The sequence below is a fragment of the Peromyscus maniculatus genome, chromosome 1, assembly GCF_049852395.1.
Source record: "Peromyscus maniculatus bairdii isolate BWxNUB_F1_BW_parent chromosome 1, HU_Pman_BW_mat_3.1, whole genome shotgun sequence".
In the NCBI taxonomy this organism is placed as follows: domain Eukaryota; kingdom Metazoa; phylum Chordata; class Mammalia; order Rodentia; family Cricetidae; genus Peromyscus; species Peromyscus maniculatus.
In genome coordinates this window covers 195784882-195805797 of record NC_134852.1, presented here as the reverse complement: position 1 = coordinate 195805797, position 20916 = coordinate 195784882, and the positions used below count along the sequence as shown (strand labels likewise).

Below are 20916 nucleotides of genomic sequence, written 5' to 3'. Positions count from 1 at the left end.
GTGGTGTAGTGTGTGTGTGTGTGTGTGTGTGTGTGTGTGTGTGTGTGTGTGTCACAGCATGTGGGTGAAAGTCAGCGATCTCCTTTTCCAATGAGGACTCCAGCCATCAGACTCAGCAGCAAGTGTCCCTCCCTGCTGAGCCATCTTGTTGGCCCTCTTTAAAGAAAGTCATATGAAGTGGAGGGACGCGTGGGGAGACTTCTGAAGCTCTCTTTTTCTCTTCTCACAGCTCCTGTTAAGAGCCAGGACAGAGCCAGCATTTCTACACAGCATCTCAGAGCGCTAGGAGCAGTGTCTAGGGTGATGCCTGGGCACCTCCTTGTGAGGATGAAGGGCTCCCTGGTCCTGGAAACCGCCTCTCACCTGTTCACCTCTCTATACGGAGTACTGGTGCCTCTTTTATCAACCTTGCTTGACAGTCATTGGCTGACATAAATACCATACCATATCACTTCCTTCCTTCCTTTTCTTTTTCTTTCCTTAACAGATCTCCTTACTCAAGTTCTACATATCCCTGTGGGTAGAACAGATACTTAGGAGTTCATTTCAGCCATCTGGTGGGCTAGGAAGTAAAATGACATGGTAAATTATTCTATCATTTCCATACAGCCATTGCATTCTCAAACACGGACCTAAAAATCTCTCCATTGTGCTGTGAGAACAAGTCATGACACAGGAGTGCCCTATCTAGGTAAGTCACCAACTGCTGGATGACATGGAACACGTTATTTCTTTATCTTTTCTTATTAAAAATTTAATTAATTCCCTATTTATTTATCTATGTTTGTGGTGCTGAAATTTGAACTCAGGGCATTGCCCATGCTAGACAACTACTTGACCACTGCTCTATATGCCCAGCCCCATTTTCTCATTCTGAAGTGACATCTACCTTGCTCTGTTCTTGGGATAGCAAGCTCCAAAGTCTTGCTATTTATCTCTGACAAATTCCAATATAAGACACTATGTCAATTATTTTCTATGATGAAAGGAAATTTGCTATTAAAGTGGCCACCGCAGTGCAAAATTTAACTAATGAATCTAAAGGAAATCTAGAGAAAATTCTTTCTGGATCACATTTACATCACAATGGAAGCCATGCCTTCTACACACAAACAAACTCTGCACAGCAAGAAGGTTCAGCACAGAAGGGCAGATCAAGCCAGCCACCAGCCCTGTGTCAGCCCCCACCCCAGGCAGCATGCACAGCCAGCTGGCAGCCACCTCCTCACCAACAGAGAGGTAGTGAGCAAGGAAAGAGCAGCAGCTAAGTAGCAGATTGCACCAGCCTTGATTTACAACACTCAATGTCACAGTCACTTTTCCCTGAGGACAAACACCACAGGCAAAATCACAGCACTCCAGGTAAAGGGCAGGGGTGAATTATCACTGCAGCGAAAGGGAGGCCGAACCCATACCAGAGCACACAGGTCAGCTGCCTGCACTCCCCAGCAGGTGGCAACTCATGGTGCCCTCCGCCACACCACACACCTGCCCTCCTCTACTTACATTCGCCACTTGTGTGTGAACAGAGAAGCCACAACACACATTTCAGACACACAAAACTTAAGCCTCCGTGCTCTGTGGGTACCTGGTGGGAGGCAATGTTCCTGGCAGAGCATTATACAGAGGCTGCCAGCATTTTGTGTGAGCCCATGTTCAAATAGCTTGGTTCAGATTCCCAAAGTGGGCTGAGGCAGAGCCATGGTGGGGAAGGTGAGGAAGGGGTTTGAGAGATACATACGAAAGACAGAGGATCCAGCCAGACTTCCAACCTTCCGCACGTCATTATCTAAGGACAGAAGGATGCAGTGGGTTTCAGAAGTAATTCAGAAAACATAACTTCTTATGGAAATCTCCATTTCCACTCCACCCCAGCACCAATTAACCCTGCGGAAATCAGGCAATCGAACAGGAGGGTAAGGAAGAGTGGTAGAAAGGGCAACGACTTATCTTTTCATACTGAAGAGTACATCTCCTTCACAAACACTTGCTATGTGATCGCCTTTCCCCTCCCAACTCAATTTTCTTCCTCTTATTTTTAAAGCTAAACAAAATCTGAACGGAGAGTTATATTTACGTCCCTCTGGCCTGAAGGCAACCAGAGCCAAGGAAGTTAAACAGCTTACTTGGAGGGTCTTTAACAGGAATCAAAAGGAGAGTCATGACTTAAGCCTAGGTTTTTCTTGCTGATCTCATCCCCCCCCCCTCCCCCGTAAACTCTGGCTCAGGAACTGGAATACCTGAGCAAGCTGTGGTCATGATGGCTGGAACACCGTAGTAGGTGAAGGCGCCGTTCTCAAAGCGAAGGCCTTCCTTACCAACCTCCACTTCCACTTTACCCTGGAGAAAGAAGGAGTGTAAGGAGTGGACTGAGGCTGTGATGAGCACCTGCGGGTCTTGTATCCACTCAAACATAATGTGCTTCTCTGTGTATGACAAGCAGATTCATATTATCACAGGGCTGTGTTAATTCTGCCCTGATTTACAGGGCAGAAACAGGACCTCCCACTTGAGAAGCCCTTTGCAGTGAATTCACTGCTTCATCAATCCTGGAGTAGCACCTAGTCATGGATAACCAAGCTTTCCAGACACACAGGTCTAAAGCAGCAGCTAAGCCAGAGCCCTGGGAATAGCTTCAGTGACTTAGTCTCAGACGAGACCATTTCCAAGTCTGGATGGGGTAGAATCTGATCTTGTTGAACTCATCGTCGGTGACAGTGATAATCAATACGAGAGTGTATAGCTTCATCTACACATCCAATACTGTTATGTGTATCCTGTGGATGCTCACTGTCAGCCCCGAGATCCACCGAGTATGTAACTTTTTGATGTCCAGTTGACAGATGCATTGATTCAGGCTCAGAGAGCCAAGGTTTGTAAGCAAATGGAAACAATGAAATCTTAAAGGCAAATCTTTCTAACTCCTGAGCCTACCTTCTTTCTACCATGTTTTATCCCCTTCAGTTCTGTTTGAAAACTTTTTGTTAAGCATGAGGAAAGACTGCATGTGTCCTTACATTATATAAACAATGTAACAGGATCCATCTCAATTTCTTTTCTTTTCTTTTTTTTTTGGTTTTTCGAGACAGGGTTTCTCTGTGTAGCTTTGCGCCTTTTCCTGGAACTCACTTGGTAGTCCAGGCTGGCCTTGAACTCACAGAGATCCGCCTGGCTCTGCCTCCCAAGTGCTGGGATTAAAGGCGTGCGCCACCACGGCCCGGCCCCATCTCAATTTCTAACAGTGAAGAAAGTGACCCCATTTTGGGGGGCGGGGGAAGAACAATCATTTTATTGAAGTTATTTGAGATGATATATACATGAGACAAATCACAGCGTCTAGAAGGACAGGCTGACGTGGACTGTAACAAACAGAGCTATTTCTAACTTAGTGTGATCTTTACTGAGATCTTAAACCCATCACTCTGCTGGGAAGAGACACAGAGTCAGTGGCAGAGCTCACGGTGGAGGCCGGGACAGGCATAGCTGTGCTCCGGGGATCCATGCCGGACAGTTACTTTTATTTAGTTACTAACTAATTTTGAGATGGAATCTTGCTCTGCATACCCCAAACCCAGTATGTAGATCAGATTGTCCTAAAACTCACAGCTATCCCCCCTGCCTCTGCTTCTAGAGTGCTCGGATTACAGACATGTGAAACCATGCCCAGCTTTGATACCTACTTAAGGCAGGCCTGTTCAGATATCCAGGGCAGGTAAGTATCTTTATGAAAGTCCTGGGTGCTGTGGGATGTTCTGTAGGGCAAATGCGTTGCTCTGATTGGTCAATAAATAAAACACTGATTGGCCAGTGGCTAGGCACGAAGTATAGGCAGGACTAACAGAGAGGAGAAAAGAAAGAACAGGAAGGCAGAAGGAGTCACTGCCAGCCACCACCAGGACAAGCAGCATGTGAAGATGCTGGTAAGCCATGAGTCACGTGGCAAGGTATAGATTTATGGAAATGGATTAATTTAAGCTATAAGAACAGTTAGCAAGAAGCCTGCCATGGCCATACAGTTTGTAAGCAATATAAGTCTCTGCGTTAACTTGGTTGGGTCTGAGTGGCTGTGGGACTGGCGGGTGACAAAGATTTGTCCTGACTGTGGGCAAGGCAGGAAAACTCTAGCTACACCTGGGGAGGTAATGATTTCTTTCACTCAGTCACTGCCTCCTTTCCTGGTCCTCCTTAGAGAGAGACGTTTCAGGGAACCACAAGGAATCAAGTATGGCACAGTAAATGAATATGTTCCACGTGCTCCAGGAGGCAGAGCAAGGACCAGCATGGATGCCAGAGATGCCGAGATTCAGCTCAACAGAAGAGAGGTTTTAGCAAGAATCATCTACATCCCAGGTGGCCGTAGGGGATATCCCAGGAGGCAGTGGGGGATACCCAAGTAGATATCCAGAAGTATCAGGATTCCACAGGGCCCTTCCCATTCAAAGCAGAATGCCTTTACTGAACATACACACTTCTCACTGTCCCACAAACATCAGAGAAACTACAGCTCCCAGGAGCTCTTACATGCCTGTGGCTTTCCTGTGTGTGGTGCAGGATGCCTCCCCCACTGGCCTTGTTCTCTAGGCATCCTGCACTGAGGGATACCCATGGCCATCCCCCTTTACCTTGCAGATGCCATCCTCTTGCCATTGGAAGTTCCCTGACCTTGCAACTCACCTGTAAAAGCAGCACAAAATAGTCCACAGGGCGGCTGCGCTGGTAGAGGTAATGTTCCGGGGCTTTCTTGTTCCTCTCGTCAAACTTCAGCTCCTGGATCACGTTGGGGTGTTTCAGCAGCCGCAGCAGGATCTTCTCCGAAAGGTACAGAGACTTGAAGGGCTCCACTTCTAGAAGGCAGCAGGGGGTGGTGGTGATGATGGTAGATATCAGCACTTGTCTACCTCCCCCATCCCAGCAGCAAAAGCTGGGAGGAGGCAAGTGCCTCGATGGGGTTTCATCTAGAACAAGCCCCCTAAGTAGGTTCGGGGTTCTGCAAATTCCTTGGATTGAGGAGTTTTAGTCCCGTGTGTGCATCCTGGAGCCTTCCCTACCTATGTCTTCTGGGGATGACTGTGGCTTCACTGGCATCTCAGGAAAACCAGGTCACCATTTGGGAAATGCCAGTTTTTCTCTGAATTTCCCCCTATTTTTATTTAGAGTTGGACCTGGACAACTAAATCATGGGCACAACAAGGTCATTAATTTTACAGTAGAGCAACACACAGAGAATTTGAGTCTGGCTTATTTGGATAACATTCACCTGCTGGATGAAATGAATTCCCAAGTTAATGGAGACAGGTAATTACTTAAATAAGTTGCCAATAATGTAAAATATCATCTATCATACTTAACTATTAATAGATATTATATATTGATACGTGCAGTATAATACTAGTCAGGCAAAGCTGCTTTGCTTTGGGAAATTGGTCTGTGATTAAAAGAAATTTCTATTCAGAACAAGATTACATGTTGAGAACTCTACTATAAGGAGGCTCTACTTTATAGTTGTCCACTTTTCAGCACCAGGAACAGTGCTAGCTAGCACTTATTATATCCTCAATAAATATATATTATATTAGCTAAAATAGAACTTAGTGATGGATTTATCATTCTAGGTCAGCATGTTAATTCGGGCTGAGTAAACTCAGAGAGTTCAAAGGTAATGCTATCCTCTTCACAAAAAGGAGCTCGATCCTTCACCTGCTCTTCTTTCCAAAGGCACCAGGAGTTTTCTATTTTATGAACTCACAGTTCACAGGGCTAAATGACTCCTGGAGGGGGTTTGTTTCTTGGGAGGATAATGCTTTTCCCTCTGGGACAAATGTTCTGAGGTACCCAGATCCCAGCAGGATGGAGGTTAGCCTCAGGCTCCAAGCTAGGAAGTAAGCAGAGGAAATGGAGGTACCACAGTAGCTTCCTTAGCTCTTTTCTGGTGCAAAGGAGCCTGGAGCTTACCATGCCACATCACAGGAGTCAGCCTTCCTCCTCAAACAGTGGTCCTCCGTGCCAGGGGCACACAGGAATGGGGATGGAGGATACCAACATACGTGGTGCCTGGTGCTACCCTAGATTCTACCAGGAGGGCTAGGGTAAGAGTGGGAGGGGCAGGTCCTACCTGTGGCCATGAAGCGGTGTGTGGCGAGCAGCAGCTGCGGCGAGATCTTCACCCTGATCTCCGAGTCTGAAAGCTTGAACAGAGAGAAGTCATGGCGCCTCCTCTCCCGGTGCGGGACCCTCTGCTTTTTCCGGTTGTCAGCTACAGGGTCACAGGAGAAAGAGGCCACTCAGAGTCATTGCTTGTCTTTGGAGGTTTACACAGATCCTTTGGGACCCCACACATTCCGCAGTGCCAACTGCAGGAGGCACGACCAACGTCTCTCCCAGCGGGAGACGTCGGGCAGCAGATGGTTCGCTATTGTTTCTGCTTAGGTAGTAGACGAGAAAAGCTGCCCGGGGTTTCTAAGCCCAGAGTTCTAGGGCTGGTTAACCTGATGATAGCCGTGCAGACTCTCCATGCAGCAACGTTTTGGATTGTATTAATCCATACAAGAGAGCTATGATATTGAGTAGCTTTTCTACCGATGCAGTTATCGCAAGACCTCAATAGGCAACAAGGCTGCGTTTATACAAAGTCATGCAAACATGGGCCGCTGGTGTTCTCAGCATTGAGGGGTTTGGGGCTTCTGCTGTTCTCTTCCATTCCTCAGAGCTGGGCTCACACAGTCTCTTGTTGGCTTAAGCCATGCTGTGAATGGTACCTGAGGTATGTTACTCTGTTACCACTCACAATTCTGCTTCTCCCCAGACTCTCTGGAGAAAGAATCATGGGAAATGAAAGGGGAAGGAGTAAGAATGCATATGTACTTTCTAAAAGCAGGTTCTTCCGACGAGGACTCAGGCAGCGCCTAGAACCTCAGAGCCTGTGCACTGGGAATGTGCCTAGTCACTGAGAAACTTACTTTCTCCAATTTATTTTTAACTGGCTTTTTAGAAGGAAAAGCCTACATATGTATACACATATAGAGACATATGTTTATGTACATATATGCATGCATATGTGTAACATATACATAGATTTTTTTAATTTTTAACTTGCTTTTCAGAAGGAAAAGCCTACATATGTATATACATGTAGAGACACACATTTATGTACATATATACATGCATATGTATACACACACACATATATATATATAGAATTTTCATAGGCAGAGGAAGTGTTAACTTTGACCACTTCTCTTTTGCTTTCCCTAAGCATTGAAAAAAAAAAACAAACAAACCCTGGAAGTGCTAACACCTCCCCCACCCCCACCTGCACTGAGGGGAGGGGAAAGTGATGTGTCTCTGCTCTCACACTTGGCCTGGAACACAACAGGGCTGCAGGGGGCTGTGTCCTCACAGCAGGAAACCAGGTGCCCAGAATGCAGCGTCCTTGTCTCCTGCTCTCGATTTCTGCTTTTGGAGCTGGCTTCTCTCCGGCCTTTGGACTGTCTCCCGTCTACACAGCTCTCGTGGGCCTGCCTTGGACTCTCAGCCTTTGCAGGCTCCTACTCCTGCTTCAATACTACTTCTGCTCTGTTTGAGAAGGTGGGGAGATCCCAACCCCGGTGTCTGGACTATGTAAGAAGTCACAGTTACATCAGAAGAAACACAGTGCTCTGGACTCCTCTGCCTTTTTGTGGCTCTCAGGGAATCACGCTACTTTACAGGGATGGGAACCCCTGGACCTCTAGAGAGGGCCTCATCCAGAAAATGAGCATGGAGCAGAGATTTAGGGCCCATTTCCTGTGCTCTCACTAGCGAGCAGCCATCTGATTTATGACGTATTTGCTTACGTGTCTGTTAGCAGGCCATCAACCTTTCCTAGTAGAGATATTCCTACGATTTCTGCCTTTATTACTTTGATTTTAACAGTGGGTGTCTGAGGCATTAGGGTTCTTTAAATCCATACCCCAGGAAGAGAGTATTTGTTTGGCCCGCCACTAGCTACCGATACTTTATGGTAAAGGTCTTCATCATTTTACTTTTAGATACCCGGGAATTCTAGAGGAGAGTGGTGAGCAGAGAGAAAGGAGGGAGCCTGGAATGGAGAGATCCCTTCTGAGCTCCGCCTTGTTTGAAAATGCTCACTGCAGCATCACCAGGTCCCTGAAGGGGGCATGCTGTGACACTCAGCTTATTTTTGTTAAGGGCTGGCCCATGTTTTGTATTTGATCTTTACTTGGCACAAAGGTTTCACTGCCATATGGTATGGAAGCTTTTTGCTGTGAGGAACCAGTTTCTGGAAGATTGCTCTGGCAAACTGAGGCTGTTCATCTCAAATGAGCTATCCCTAGGAAGGGCAGGGGATGGCTACCTTAGGAGATGGAACTCTGAGGAGAAAACATTTCCTGGCCAGAGACTCCCATGGATTTAGATAACATTCCAATTCCATAGACAAAGCAGGTCCTTGTATTGCTGGTAAGGAAAGCTTTGATAAGGTCCATGGGCCTAAAACTGTCACTCTCTGCAAAGAGAGGTCCATATTGTTCCTGAGGGGGGCAGGGAGAGGGAGAGCCCAGAGACAGAAAGAGGAATAGGAGCCACACAGGAACCTGATCCAGGGTCAGGAAGGAGAATGGGAAACTTGAGGAGCTGTTAAAAGGCATGAGGGCCAAGAACAGTATCCGACAAGGAGCATTTAAGTTTTTGGCTTTGACAAAGGGCAATGCCATGACAGTCTTCATTGCTCACTGGTGGTTGGGTCTGAGTGGAGGTCCAAGGGGAGCTGGGCTCTGCCTCTAGGTACACAAAGAACCAACACAGGAACCCATGGGTCTTCTCTTGGGCACACTGTATCCCCCTAAGTCTTCTTTTTCCATTTGAAGGATAGGCTGTCTTTTCCCAGTCTGACTGTGTTCACAAAAGTTCCCTTCTGATAACATTTTGCCAGCATGTTCTCAGTGACTCAGGCTGCTCTGAACCAGGGTATCTTGCCATGCTAGTACTGGGTAGAGGTAGACGGCACACACCAGTGCACAGACTTGCCTTGACATCCTTTCACATTGCCTATCCAACTGATGCACTGCTGGGAGTCTCCCAGGAAAGTTAGCCAAGCCCGGAAAATAGCCAAGGGCACACACTTACTGTAGAGGTCAGTTTCATCTAGGATCTCTGACTTGATGATCTCTTCTATGATGTCCTCCAGTGTGACAATGCCCATCACCTCATAGAAAGGGTCCCCTTCGCCTTCATTATTCACTCTCTGGACAATGGCCAGGTGAGATTTTCCTGGAGAACAAATGAAACCATAATTAAGCATCAGGATCATTTTCAGAGACTTCTGTTTGTGAGAAAAACAATACAAAGTTGCTGTCTGACCAATGTCAGGACTGAATTTACCACGTTGGGCGCCAGATGTAGCACAAATTGTTAGGTCTTATAAATAAAAACAAACCCAGGGCCAGGTATTGGAGTGAATACTGGAAGATCAGAGAGACGGAACAAGCCACATTCTCACTTTGCCAGTTCCTCAGCTGATTTTGTTTCCTCAGACTGAAAGCCTCTGAGTCCTTACCCAAATGGATCTCAGCTGAACTGCTGCTCAAAAGCCTAAATGCTTAGCCAGGCTTCTAGTTCCTGGTCCTCATGTCTTATATACCTTTCTGCTTCCTGCCATTACTTCCTGGGATTAAAGGTGTGAGTCACCATGCCTGGCTGTTTCTAGTGTGGCTTTGAACTCACAGAGATCCAGACGGATTTCTGCCTCTGGAATGCTAGGATTAAAGGTGTGTGCTACCACTGCCTAACCTCTATGTTTAATATTATGGCTGTTCTGTTCTCTGATCCCCAGATAAGTTTATTGGGGTGCACAATATATCAACCAAGGGTTGTGACTACTTGAACCAATAACACTTGGAGGTGTCCTGAGGCTGGGTGATAAAAGGCAACATCTTCTGCTGTAGAAACCCTGTAAAAAGTCTGCTTACTGTCCTGAGACAAGGTGTAAAGTCACCTTGAAAGTGGGTGCTACATTCACAGTTCATATGGCCTTTCTGGTCTCCTTTACAGCAGTGGCCTGGGCACTGTAAAGCAGAGAGAAGTCATTCCTCTTATACCCTTTTTAGGGCCTGGTTCATAGAAGCCATTAGCATAATAAATGGGGGTTGTTTTCTACCTGTTTTGAGGGTGTCTTGTTAGCAATAATGTAACTGGAATAACCAGTGCCCATGAAGTGGCCATGCAGCTGGTGAACATGTAAAAAGGTTTTGTAGCTGGGCAGCAGTGGTGCATGTCTTTAATCCCAGCACTCGGGAGGCAGAGGCAGGCGGATCTCTGTGAGTTCGAGGCCAGCCTGGGCTACAGAGTGAGTTCCAGGAAAGGCACAAAGCTACATAGAGAAACCCTGTCTCAAAAAAAAAAAAAAAGTTTTGTAAACTGTAGTGCAGCACAGGCAGATGAATATGAATCATTTCGATTATCAACTTGGTTGGATTGAGAGAGATCTAGGAGGTTACTGAAGCATACTTCTGTGTATATCTATGAAGGCATTTCCAGAAAGGATTAACAGAAGGAGGAAGGTCCACTCTGAATGCCTGTGGCACCACCAACATGCCTCAGCCCCAATGGGATAGCAGGAAAAAAAGGAGAAAGCCTGCATCCACACCATTCTCTCTCTGCTTCCTGGCCTCCATGATGTGAGCTGCCCTTTCTCCCAGCCACCATGCCTCCCTACAGGGACAGGATGAAACCATGAACTAAATAAATCCTTCTTTGTTTATACCAGGAGCCTGTCACAGAGATGAACAGCCGAACATTGCAGGTGTTTTGTTTTTATATTGCCTAACAACTTAACAGCTGCTAACATTTATTGAGCTCTTACTACATGCCAGACATGATATGGAACACTTGACACATGTCAAATCATTTAATCCTCAAAAGAGCCCTGAGGTGAATAGCAGCATCACACTCACTTTGCTAAGAACTGAGGTACAAGTTGGGTTAGCGATTGGCCTCAAGTTGCACAGCCTCAAAGCGGCAGAGCTGGACTGCAGCCGAGTAGCTGGCTTCAGTCCTGACCCGAGGCCTTCCCTTCCCTCTTCTCCCGATAGAATTGGACCTAGGGGTTCACATGTGCTAGGCGAGCACTCTATTGCTGAGCTCTATCCCCAAGCCCCATTATTTTGAGGTTAGACATATATTTTTTTTATTATTTACAATACCTGATACAATGAAAACATGGTGTTATTGAGTCCCGAGGGCATGCTAACAGGAAATCCATTTGTACACACGCAGTTCGTATGTAATCTTCCTACTCCACCTATTTCCCTGCCCTGCTTCTCCCTCCCCATAATTTCTATTTCCCTTTCCTGTGTCTTCAGTTCTCAGGTGAACTGAAAACACAGCGACTATCATTTTGCAACTTTCCTGGCTTGTTTGTTAGGATGACAACAATGGTGTGTTGTAGCTACTTTCTAAGTTTTGCAGGGGTTGACTTAATCTTAGAAGTTTAGCTCATGTTAAAAAGATGCGTAAGAATAGTGCATAGTATTTTCCCTGGACATCATCTTCATGGACAAGTCAGAGGCCTATTTTGAATGTAAACTTTTTTGTGCTGTGTGTGTATGTGTGTGTGTGTGTGTGTGTGTGTGTGTGTGTGTGTGTGTGAGAGAGAGAGAGAGAGAGAGAGAGAGAGAGAGAGAGAGAGAGAGAGAGAGAGACAGTCTTTATTTACTTACTTGTTCTCTATTGTTTCCACATCTTGGCTACTTAAATGATGCTGCAATGAACATGGGGGTCAGCTATCTTTTGGAGGTTCAAACTCCATATTTTAAAAAGAAGTTTGTTTTAAGACAAGGTCTTACCAAGTTACCCAGGCTGGTCTTGAACTTGTGATGTTCCTGCCTCTGAGAAGCTGGGATTATGGGCCTTTGCCGCTAGGCCTGGCTGAAGTATTTTCTAACAGCCCTCCTTCATGTCAGTCTGTCTCTTTTTATAATACAGACACATTTCCTGTTTCTAAAATGCAGATCCGAGTGGTTCTTTTTTTTTTTTTTTTTGTTAGCTACAGGACATTTATAAGGAGAAAATCTGAGGTAGTGACTCAGATGAACTGGCCTTAAAAAAGACCCCAAAGCAGCTTTTGCTGGTTTATTCTTAAAAGTATCACTCAAGAATAAAAAGAGGCAGCCAGTTTTCCAGAAGCATAATTAGCTATTATTTAATTTTCCTGTTGGCTATGATAAAATACCAGACAAAAAACAACTTAAGGGAAAAAGGGTTTGTTTCCCCTCACAGTTTGAGGTTCCAGCCCATCAAGATGGGGACATAACAGCATTGGGACCTTGAGGATCACTGCATCCTTGGTCAGGAACCAAAGAAAGATGCCTGATGCATCCAGCTCACTTTCCCCCTATACAGGTCAGGATCCCAGCCTGGGGAATGGTGACACCCATAGGTGAGTATGCCCACTCCCATCAACCCAATCAAGATAAACCTTCACAGGTAACCAAGGCCCAGCTCCCAGGTAATTCCAAAATTCATCAGCAGGCAATTGGGATTAACCATCACCACTATTAACCATCACACAGACACTCCTTGGGATTTTAAATGGAATTGAATCCATAGGTGGTATTTGTACCTTTAACCTACTTCTACACTTCTAACTATGCCAAGTCAAGTTCAAGAACTCCCCATGCAATGGTTAACATTGATTGTCAACCTGGCAGGGTCTAGAATCGCCTGGAACACAAGCCTTTGGGTACGTCTGTGAGAGATTATCTAGATAGTTTCTTAGAGATGGGAAGACCCACTCTAGTTACTAACTAAAATAGTGAAAGGGAGCTGAGCACCAGCATTTAGCACTTTCTGCTCCCAACTGAGGATCCAATGTGGCCAAGTGCATTAAGCTCCTGTGGCCATGATTCCCCTCCATGGTGGACACATGTGTACCCCGGAACTGTGAGCCAAAGGGAACCCTCCTTTCTTTAAGCTGCTCCTGTCAGCTATTCAGTCACAGGAACAGGAAGAGTGATGAATACAGGTGACATACAGGAACCAACAGTGCTGACCGAATTGAGTCCGAACTCAATTCATTTGGTAAAATCAAGACTGTACATCGAGGCTCTTCCCAACACTCGATCTGCTTTGTTATATGCCGTCAGCAGTATATCCTCTGGGCATTTCAGACAAGCCCCACTTCCTAAGTTTCTGCCCAGTACCCTTCCTAAGAGCTCACCATTGTGGCCTTCCCCTACCCCATCTCTGTCAGTCCTTCAGGTTACAGCTTCAGGAGAAGCCATCCCAGACTGACCCCATTCTGAATCAGAATGCATCTCCGTCTGCCTTGGGTTCTGAAGCCTTTGAACCGATTGCAGCTTCCTGCTTCTTGTAACTGGTGACTCGTGTGTTCTACATTAGTGTAACTTTCTCAGAGGGTGAGCTCTTTCAGGACAAAGGGTCACATCTTTAAACAGGTTCCTTTACCTCTAAATAAATATCTGAGGAACTGAACTAGGCTGGAGACCAAAGAAAAACACAAAGCTGGTGTGACAGATGTTACCGAGAACCTTTCATTTCTGATGGTATACTACAGGCTTAAGAGTTCAACCCTGCCTCAGTGCTCCAAAATGTCATCCTGTGAAACTACTGTATCCTCCGCAACTGGACGGAGTGTTTTGTAGCTTAAATTAGATTATGCCAGTTGTTAGAATGTGTACAATTTAAAGATTAATTAAAAAAAAAAAACCCTTCCAACACATTTTTCTTAAACTTATGGCACCTGTTCTCACTTTTCTACTAACATGTGCTGGCAGGAGACAAAACAAATGGCCAGCATCACGGGAAACCCAGGAAAACTGGTTTCTTAAAACTGTTTTCTATAACTGGGTGTCTTTTGTGCCGTGGGGCTGAGAATGCACACAACACAGCCACACCTTCCACAGTTGATGGGGTTGGTTCATAGGCTAGAATTAAATAAATAGAGTTTACTGTTCTATAAACAACTTCTACATTATGGACACCCAAAGTTGTCCTCTGACCTCTGCGCACACGCCATGGTATTCACACACAGGAAGATCTGCAGACCCACCCTGACGAAGATATTTTTTAAAAAAGGTTCTATACCTTGTGAGGTCAATCAGAGGATCATGAAGAAATTTTAAGGTTTGCTTACATGCTATTCAAGATACCTATGTAAACCATTAGAAACATTTTATAGCCATCCTCTGAGATACCCTTCAGAGTTGTGGATATGATTGTGTATGTAATGTGTATTTATAAAAAGTTACAATGAAGCCCATCATTTTGAACAATTAATATACACTAATAAAATGGTAAAAATTTCCCTCCACAGCCATAGAAATCGACACACAAATGAAGGAAGCAGCCTTCCTTAGGGACAGACTGGAGTAGGAGACAGGGGATGACAATCATAAAACCCTGTTTGGAGCCTCTACAACAGGGAGACAACCAGCTGCGTCCATGCGTAAACACACCTCTCTTACAGAAGTTGGCCTTTCAGAGCCCTATCCCTGCATTCCCCCTTTTTCCTAGGCCCAGAAGGGAGTGTTGTAGGTGGTCTCATGTGAAGTCAGTCTGTAGATATGGAAAAGTTACCCACCCTTTTCCTTCCTGCCATAATGCCCTATGATTATTTCTCATTTACACTTAGGACAACGGTTATCATTACTACTACTACTACTATTACTACTACTACTACTACAGAAGCCACTATTTGTCACATACACTCTAGGTGCCAGGCATTGGATACACATCATTTTACAATGACCTGTCTCTGAGATATATTAAGAAATATTACATCTTATGAAAAGACAACTCAGTTAAAATTACAAATGGTTTGAATAGGTGCTTCTCGAAGGAAGATATATGATTGATCAATAAACATGTGAAAAAAATGCTGAACACCCATCATAGTCATTAGGGAAATTCAAATCAAATGGGAATGAAATATCATTACATGCCTACTAGGATGGCAATAAGAGAAACAAATCACAAGTGTTGGAGAGGATAAGGAAATCAGGGATCCTCTATCAGTGCTGTGTGCTCTGGAGGTTCTTCAAAATGTTAAACATAAATTACCACATGGTCCAGCAATTCCACTCCTACACAAATGAAAATGTATGGCCAACATTATTAATGACAGCCCCAAAGTATTAACAACCCACATTTCTAAACAAGTAAAATGTGGTAAATCTATACAATGGAATATTGTTTGGCCACAAAAAAGAATAAAGTAATGCTATAAATAAATGAGCCTTGAAAACATGGTAAGCCTAAGACGCCAGGCACAAAGGGCTACTTTCAATATGATTCCAGTCATGAGAAATTTCCCAAAATAGGCACATCTACAGAGGAAGAAAATAGAACAGTGGTTGCAAGAAATGGTGGAAAGAAGAAACTTGAACTTGCTACTGAGTTCAGGATTTCTTTCTGGGATGAGGAATTGTTCTGGAGTTAGATGGAAGCGATAATTCTGTGGGTATACTAAAAACGTAAATTATACATTTAAAGGAGTGAATTTTATGATATGTGAATTATATCTCTATGACAATTTCTTTTGAAGAAAGCCAACTGAATAAAAAGCTTCAATAACTCATGGTTGAAAGAACAGGAAGTCAGTAAGGCTTAAAGCTCCATCCACATGAAGGTGTGAGGCAGAAGCGGCTTCCTAAGGGATGTATGGAAATGAAAGGGCAATCATGGTTTGCACCGGGGAAGTGTGCTGCTGAGTGCTGGTGACAGCATTTTGTCATTCAGTGTCATGGATGTGGGGACCAAAAGTGGACATAAACAAGGCCATCGGAGACTAGAGGCAGGAGGGGGTGCCATTTCTTCTCTTCTGATGAACAGGGACATGGTCTTGGTCACAGATGGCAGGGGAAGAGTCTGAAAACAAACAGTGGTAAAGCTGGCTCTTAGGAGGGTCATTTCTGTTAGCAGAGGTCTCACTGGCTGTCAGAGATAACTAAAGAGTGCTTAAAGCTCACAGACTGGGGCAAGCTGGAGGAAGGGCTCCAATAGCCTAATGTGTCCTTTTTTTTTTTTCTCAGCAAATGTTGGTCTTCAGCCTCATTATTTTTCCTCCAGTGGGTCTATGCTGTATTTGGAAGAGTGGCTTACATTTGCCTACTTCCCTCTCCTGCTTCCCCATGAGATCCCATGAATTCAGACTATGACTTCTTCTGCTGAACCCCTCTATAGACTAGCAGAACTATCCACTGTCTTCACACCACTGCAAACCTAGGCCTTCAGTTTGTCCCTGACTTTGTAGAACAGTGGGATATCTGTCAGACAATTTAGGTTAATGATGATTACAATTGTATAGAACTTTCCAGTTTGTCAGGGGGCTTTCTAGAAGAAGAGCCTTAGAATGGGTGAGATGCTCTTGAAGATCTTCATGAATTTCCTAACAAGCGAGTGAAAAATGACTTTATAGGCTCCAGCTTGCTTTCGAGCCCACTAAGACACATGTGTCCTATGTATATTCTTTAACAAGTTAGCTCCCCTTTCAACTTTCATTATATAGTCCCCCTCTCACGTGGTGGCCATATTCCTAGGGCAGGCAGTGTTCTTTCAGAATCATGACTGCTAACAAGACAACATGTGCAGAAAAGCAAAGCCATGCCGAGCTGCAGCTGTGGAGGGGCACACTAGCTGATAGATCTGCTCTGCACACCCTTGGCATGTTCAAAGCAATGGGGCCTGGCACAGTTACCCCTTCCAACTCTAAAAATAGCCAACGTCGCAATCTTTAAGTCGGTTAAGGCCATGGGCATACTGTATCTTCTTGCGATACATCAGAGGCAAGGGTAATCCTTTACACAGAAAGCGCCAAGGCTAGTCACTACACTGGAGGCATGTTTCCATGACCCTAGAGCAGACAATTGTGACGTGGATGGAAAACCTCTAGGCTGAGCTGAAAGGGAAAGAAACAGTGGGTTTTATGCTAATTCATGTTCTCCCATGTGTGTGTGTGTGTGTGTGTGTGTGTGTGTGTGTGTGTGTGTATTCATGCACGTGGAGGCCAGAGGTCATAATGAGTGTCTTCCTCTATTCTTGTCCACTTTATTCTTTTGAGACAAGGTCTTTCATTGAACCTGGAATTCACCAATTTAGTAAGACTAGCTGGCCACCCTCAGGAATCCTCTTCTCTCTGCCACAGACACACACAGCTTCTCACGTGGGTGATGGAGATCCAAATTCAGGTCCTCATGCTTGTGTGGCAAGAACTTTACCACCTGAGCCGTCTTCCCAGCCCTGCCAATGTTTTCTCCTCCTCTATTCTCTCTCTCTCTTCTGTATCTATCTATCCATCCATCCATTGTGAGATAGGATCTCATTATGTAGGCCTTGTTGCCTTGGCACTCACTCTGTAGACCAGACTGGCCTCTAACTCACAGAGATCTGTCTGCTTCTCCAATAGACTGCCTTAACTTTCTTAAAACAAAGTCTTTATCTGTTTCTGAATTGTAAAATGTACATTGTATTCCAGGTTCACTGGTAACCTACTTCTAAATTGGTAACCGCACACTCTCTGGGGTGTGGTTTGAACCTGGTGTCTAGATACTACAGAAGCCTATCCCTATCCTGATGGCGTGGCTCACCAGCACTTCTCTTTCCTTGATTTCTAGAAGCTCTGGCTTTCTTTATCCACCTAGAGGTCTGTTGCCCTGCATCCTTCTTCCTCTTTCTCATTTACAATCTCTGGATTCAATGCTGCCCACATCCTAATGAGACACAAAGTAAGAATATGCACCTACAGTTTGACCCTGACTTGGAACACAGCACCAGGGTGTTGTTGTTGAAGTTGGAGTAGTGAACCTTAATGAAGCTAAAGGAGCTTAAATCACACTTCTCTAGGATTAAGTGGGACTTACGGTGATGTATTCTCTCTATTAAATAGTACCACAGGTAAGACCCCTTCGCTCCCAATGCTTTGAACCTTTTCACCTAACTCAGTGGCTTTCGTGACTGGCTCTGCATTAGAATTACTCCAAGAGCTTTAAACATACTCTACACATAGGACCCCACACCCAGATATCCTAGCTCCAATGCTGCCCCCACACAAAGACCATGACATCAATGCTCCAAATGTTCCCCGGGGGATCCCTGCTTGCCCAAAGTTGAAAACTATTATTTTGTTTAGAGAAACCACGTTCAGTTTGGTTTCTGGACCAACAGCATCAGTGTTACTGAACGAGCTGGACACACCAGTTATCAGGTACTGCCCCAGACCCCCTGAATTAGAATCCCTGGGCTTTGCTGCAGTGATCTGTGGTTCAATACACTTGATAGGTTATTTTAATACAGGCTAAAACACCAATTTAGGGGGGGGATTTGTGTCACTCTAGTTATCTGTCTGACCCCTATGAAGAAGGGAGGTAGATGCCGAGATGTCTAGCAAACTGTCAGTCATCCCTTTCAGTACATCTGCTTTAAGATGCTGAGTCGCACAGGAAAGAGAAGAACTTTCTGAAACAAAGGACGGCTGCAGTCATAAGCGACACGATGCATTCTCTTACACGACATGGGGCAGTTGCAATATTTTTGTTGACACAGAGCAGAAAGTAGTGAGCGGTGTAAATGCTGGGCTTAGGAAGACATCTTCTGTGGCTTTTACACCAGTCACCTGAGGCAGGTTTGAGGGGTCCCCCTCTTGGGCTCTTGTTATGCCTGAGGTTAAGTTCCCCACTACTGTAAGTCAACTAGTTTTTGTTTGTTTTCTTGTTGCCCTAGAAACTCAAGCTGTGTTCCGAATGCTGGGTATTGGCAATTCTTTGTATACAGATCTACAATCACCTGGCGTTGCAGTACAACATCCAAAGTACAAGGCAGATCCCTTCGACGGTCAACTACATATTGAGACAGTACGTTTAAAGACTGGTTATCAACTGGGGGCAATTCTGCACACCCCCTATCCCCCAGGTCACAATTGGCAAAGCCTGGAGACAAGCTGGCTGTTACAACCTGAGGTTATAATTTAGTGAGCAGAAACCAAGATGAGGCTAAGTATCCTGTGATGCACAAGACAGCTTCCTCAATGCCAGCAAAGACTGATCCTGCCCCAGTCTTTCAGTACTGCTGAAGCTGGAAAGCAAAAAGTTAACATATGTCAAGGGTTTGAACTTGAAGGGACACTAGCCCATTGGAGCCTGTGGCTCTGGCAGGCCCCAATTCTCCTTGCCTTGTTAAAAACTGTTAGATTATATTCCTAAAGCTAGCCACCAAGGTCTGGTCCCTTATTTGGCCACTTCCTCCTCCTGAGGCCGACTACCAAGGCCCAGCTATCAAGGCCCAGCAATCAAAAGCCCCCTTTTGGTTCACCTAATTCATATGCTGAATCAAAATATACCACCACATCCTATCCCATTCTAACACAGACCTCCTCCCTTTCTCTTCTTAAAAACTACACCTATGGGGCTGGAGAGGTGGCTCAGCTGTTAAGAGCCCTGGTAGCTCAAGAGTACTGGCTGCTCTTTCAGAAGACCTGGGTTCAATTCCCAGCAACCACACATGGCAGCTCACAACTGTCTGTAACTCCAGTTCCAGGGGATCTGACATCCTCACACAGACGTACATGCAGGCCAAACACCAATGCACAGCAATGCACATTAAAAAGAAAAAAAAAAAAGCCAGGTGGTGGTGGTGCATGCCTTTAATCCCAGCACTCGGGAGGCAGAGGCAGGTGGATCTCTATGAGTTCGAGGCCAGCCTGGGCTACAGAGTGAGTTCCAGGAAAGGTACCAAAGCTACACAGAGAAACCCTGTCTCGAAAAACAAAAACAAAACAAACAAAAATTACCTCTACAAGGTCATTGGCTGCTATTTTTCTGCCTGAGTCAGAAAGCAGCCACTTAAACGTTTCTTCTCCACTTAATAAAGGATCTCTCTGTGAAAACAGATGTTTGGGAGGGGTTTGTGCCTAATCTGGGGTCCGAGATAGAGCCCCCAATATGTGCATTATGGTGCTCTGCTACAGATGGTTTAGGCTTGGCCCTCAAGAGAGCTTTTGTGGACCCTGTTAGCATACTTCCTCTGCCGTGAGAAAACAGCCAATAATTGATTCGATTCCTCATTGTTTCAAAAATAGCCACAGCACTTTGGTAAGGTGAAAACAGAAGCCAGGAGGAGGGCATATTGCTTGGTAATAGAGAGCAGAAATAGGAAAGCAGAAATCATTTAATGGTTTCTGCTGCACTCATGACCTTCACCTTGTAAAACGCAGAGGCTTCCGCTAAGCTCTTTCATCCCCAAAGCGTTTGGCAGACAGCACTCTGTGACTTGCTACCACCGTCAACGTTCCTTAGAGCAACAGCCTGACCATTACCTGTACTTGTTCTGGGACCCCCACTTCGGACGCACAGAATCAGGATCTCGGGGCGGGGGAGGGGAGGGCCCAGCAATCTAAAAGAATGAACTCTGAAGAAGATTCTTACACACCCAGAAGTTTGAGGACTACTGTTCTTGACACTTGCCTCTCAATGTGTGGTCCTTGGCTCAGAAGGCTGGCAGTACTTAAGAGACTTGTTTCAAGTTCCAGAAGCTTAGGCCCCACCCTAGTCCTCAGAGGTAGAATCTGCATTTCACTAAGACCCCTCGGTGGTTTTTCCCACACATTTGAGTATGAGATAAACTGGCCCAAACTAACCCTAGGCCTGACCCTCACCCTAGACACTTGGTTGTCTGGGACCGTGTGCCTCATATACATAATGGGGATTTCAAACAAATGCTGACATCATAGTCATAGTGAGTAAAAATGGGTTTCTGTTTTGAAAAGATTTTTACAAAGGTAAAAGCTTTGCAACTATGAGGGATTACCATTGCTATTTTTATTATTTTTCTTTCAAGGCTACAGTTTTTGCTGTCTTAAAGGTTGGGGAGGCATGGTGGTGCATGCCTGTAAATCCAGCACTTAGGAGG

At 45.2% G+C, this 20916-nt stretch overlaps 1 protein-coding gene across 2 annotated transcripts in view; it reads right to left on the bottom strand.

Annotated features, from left to right (window-relative positions):
• Cnnm1 (cyclin and CBS domain divalent metal cation transport mediator 1) overlaps nucleotides 1-20916 on the bottom strand; it is a 57585-nt gene that overhangs the window by 24908 nt on the left and 11761 nt on the right. For both annotated transcript variants that reach the window (XM_076563137.1, XM_076563136.1), the window contains exons 2-6: nucleotides 9124-9267; nucleotides 6113-6253; nucleotides 4675-4844; nucleotides 2241-2340; nucleotides 1742-1789 (exon numbers count right to left, since the gene is read on the bottom strand). In XM_076563137.1, the coding sequence (XP_076419252.1) occupies nucleotides 1742-1789; nucleotides 2241-2340; nucleotides 4675-4844; nucleotides 6113-6253; nucleotides 9124-9267 (603 nt within the window). The remainder of the gene's footprint in view (nucleotides 1-1741; nucleotides 1790-2240; nucleotides 2341-4674; nucleotides 4845-6112; nucleotides 6254-9123; nucleotides 9268-20916) is intronic.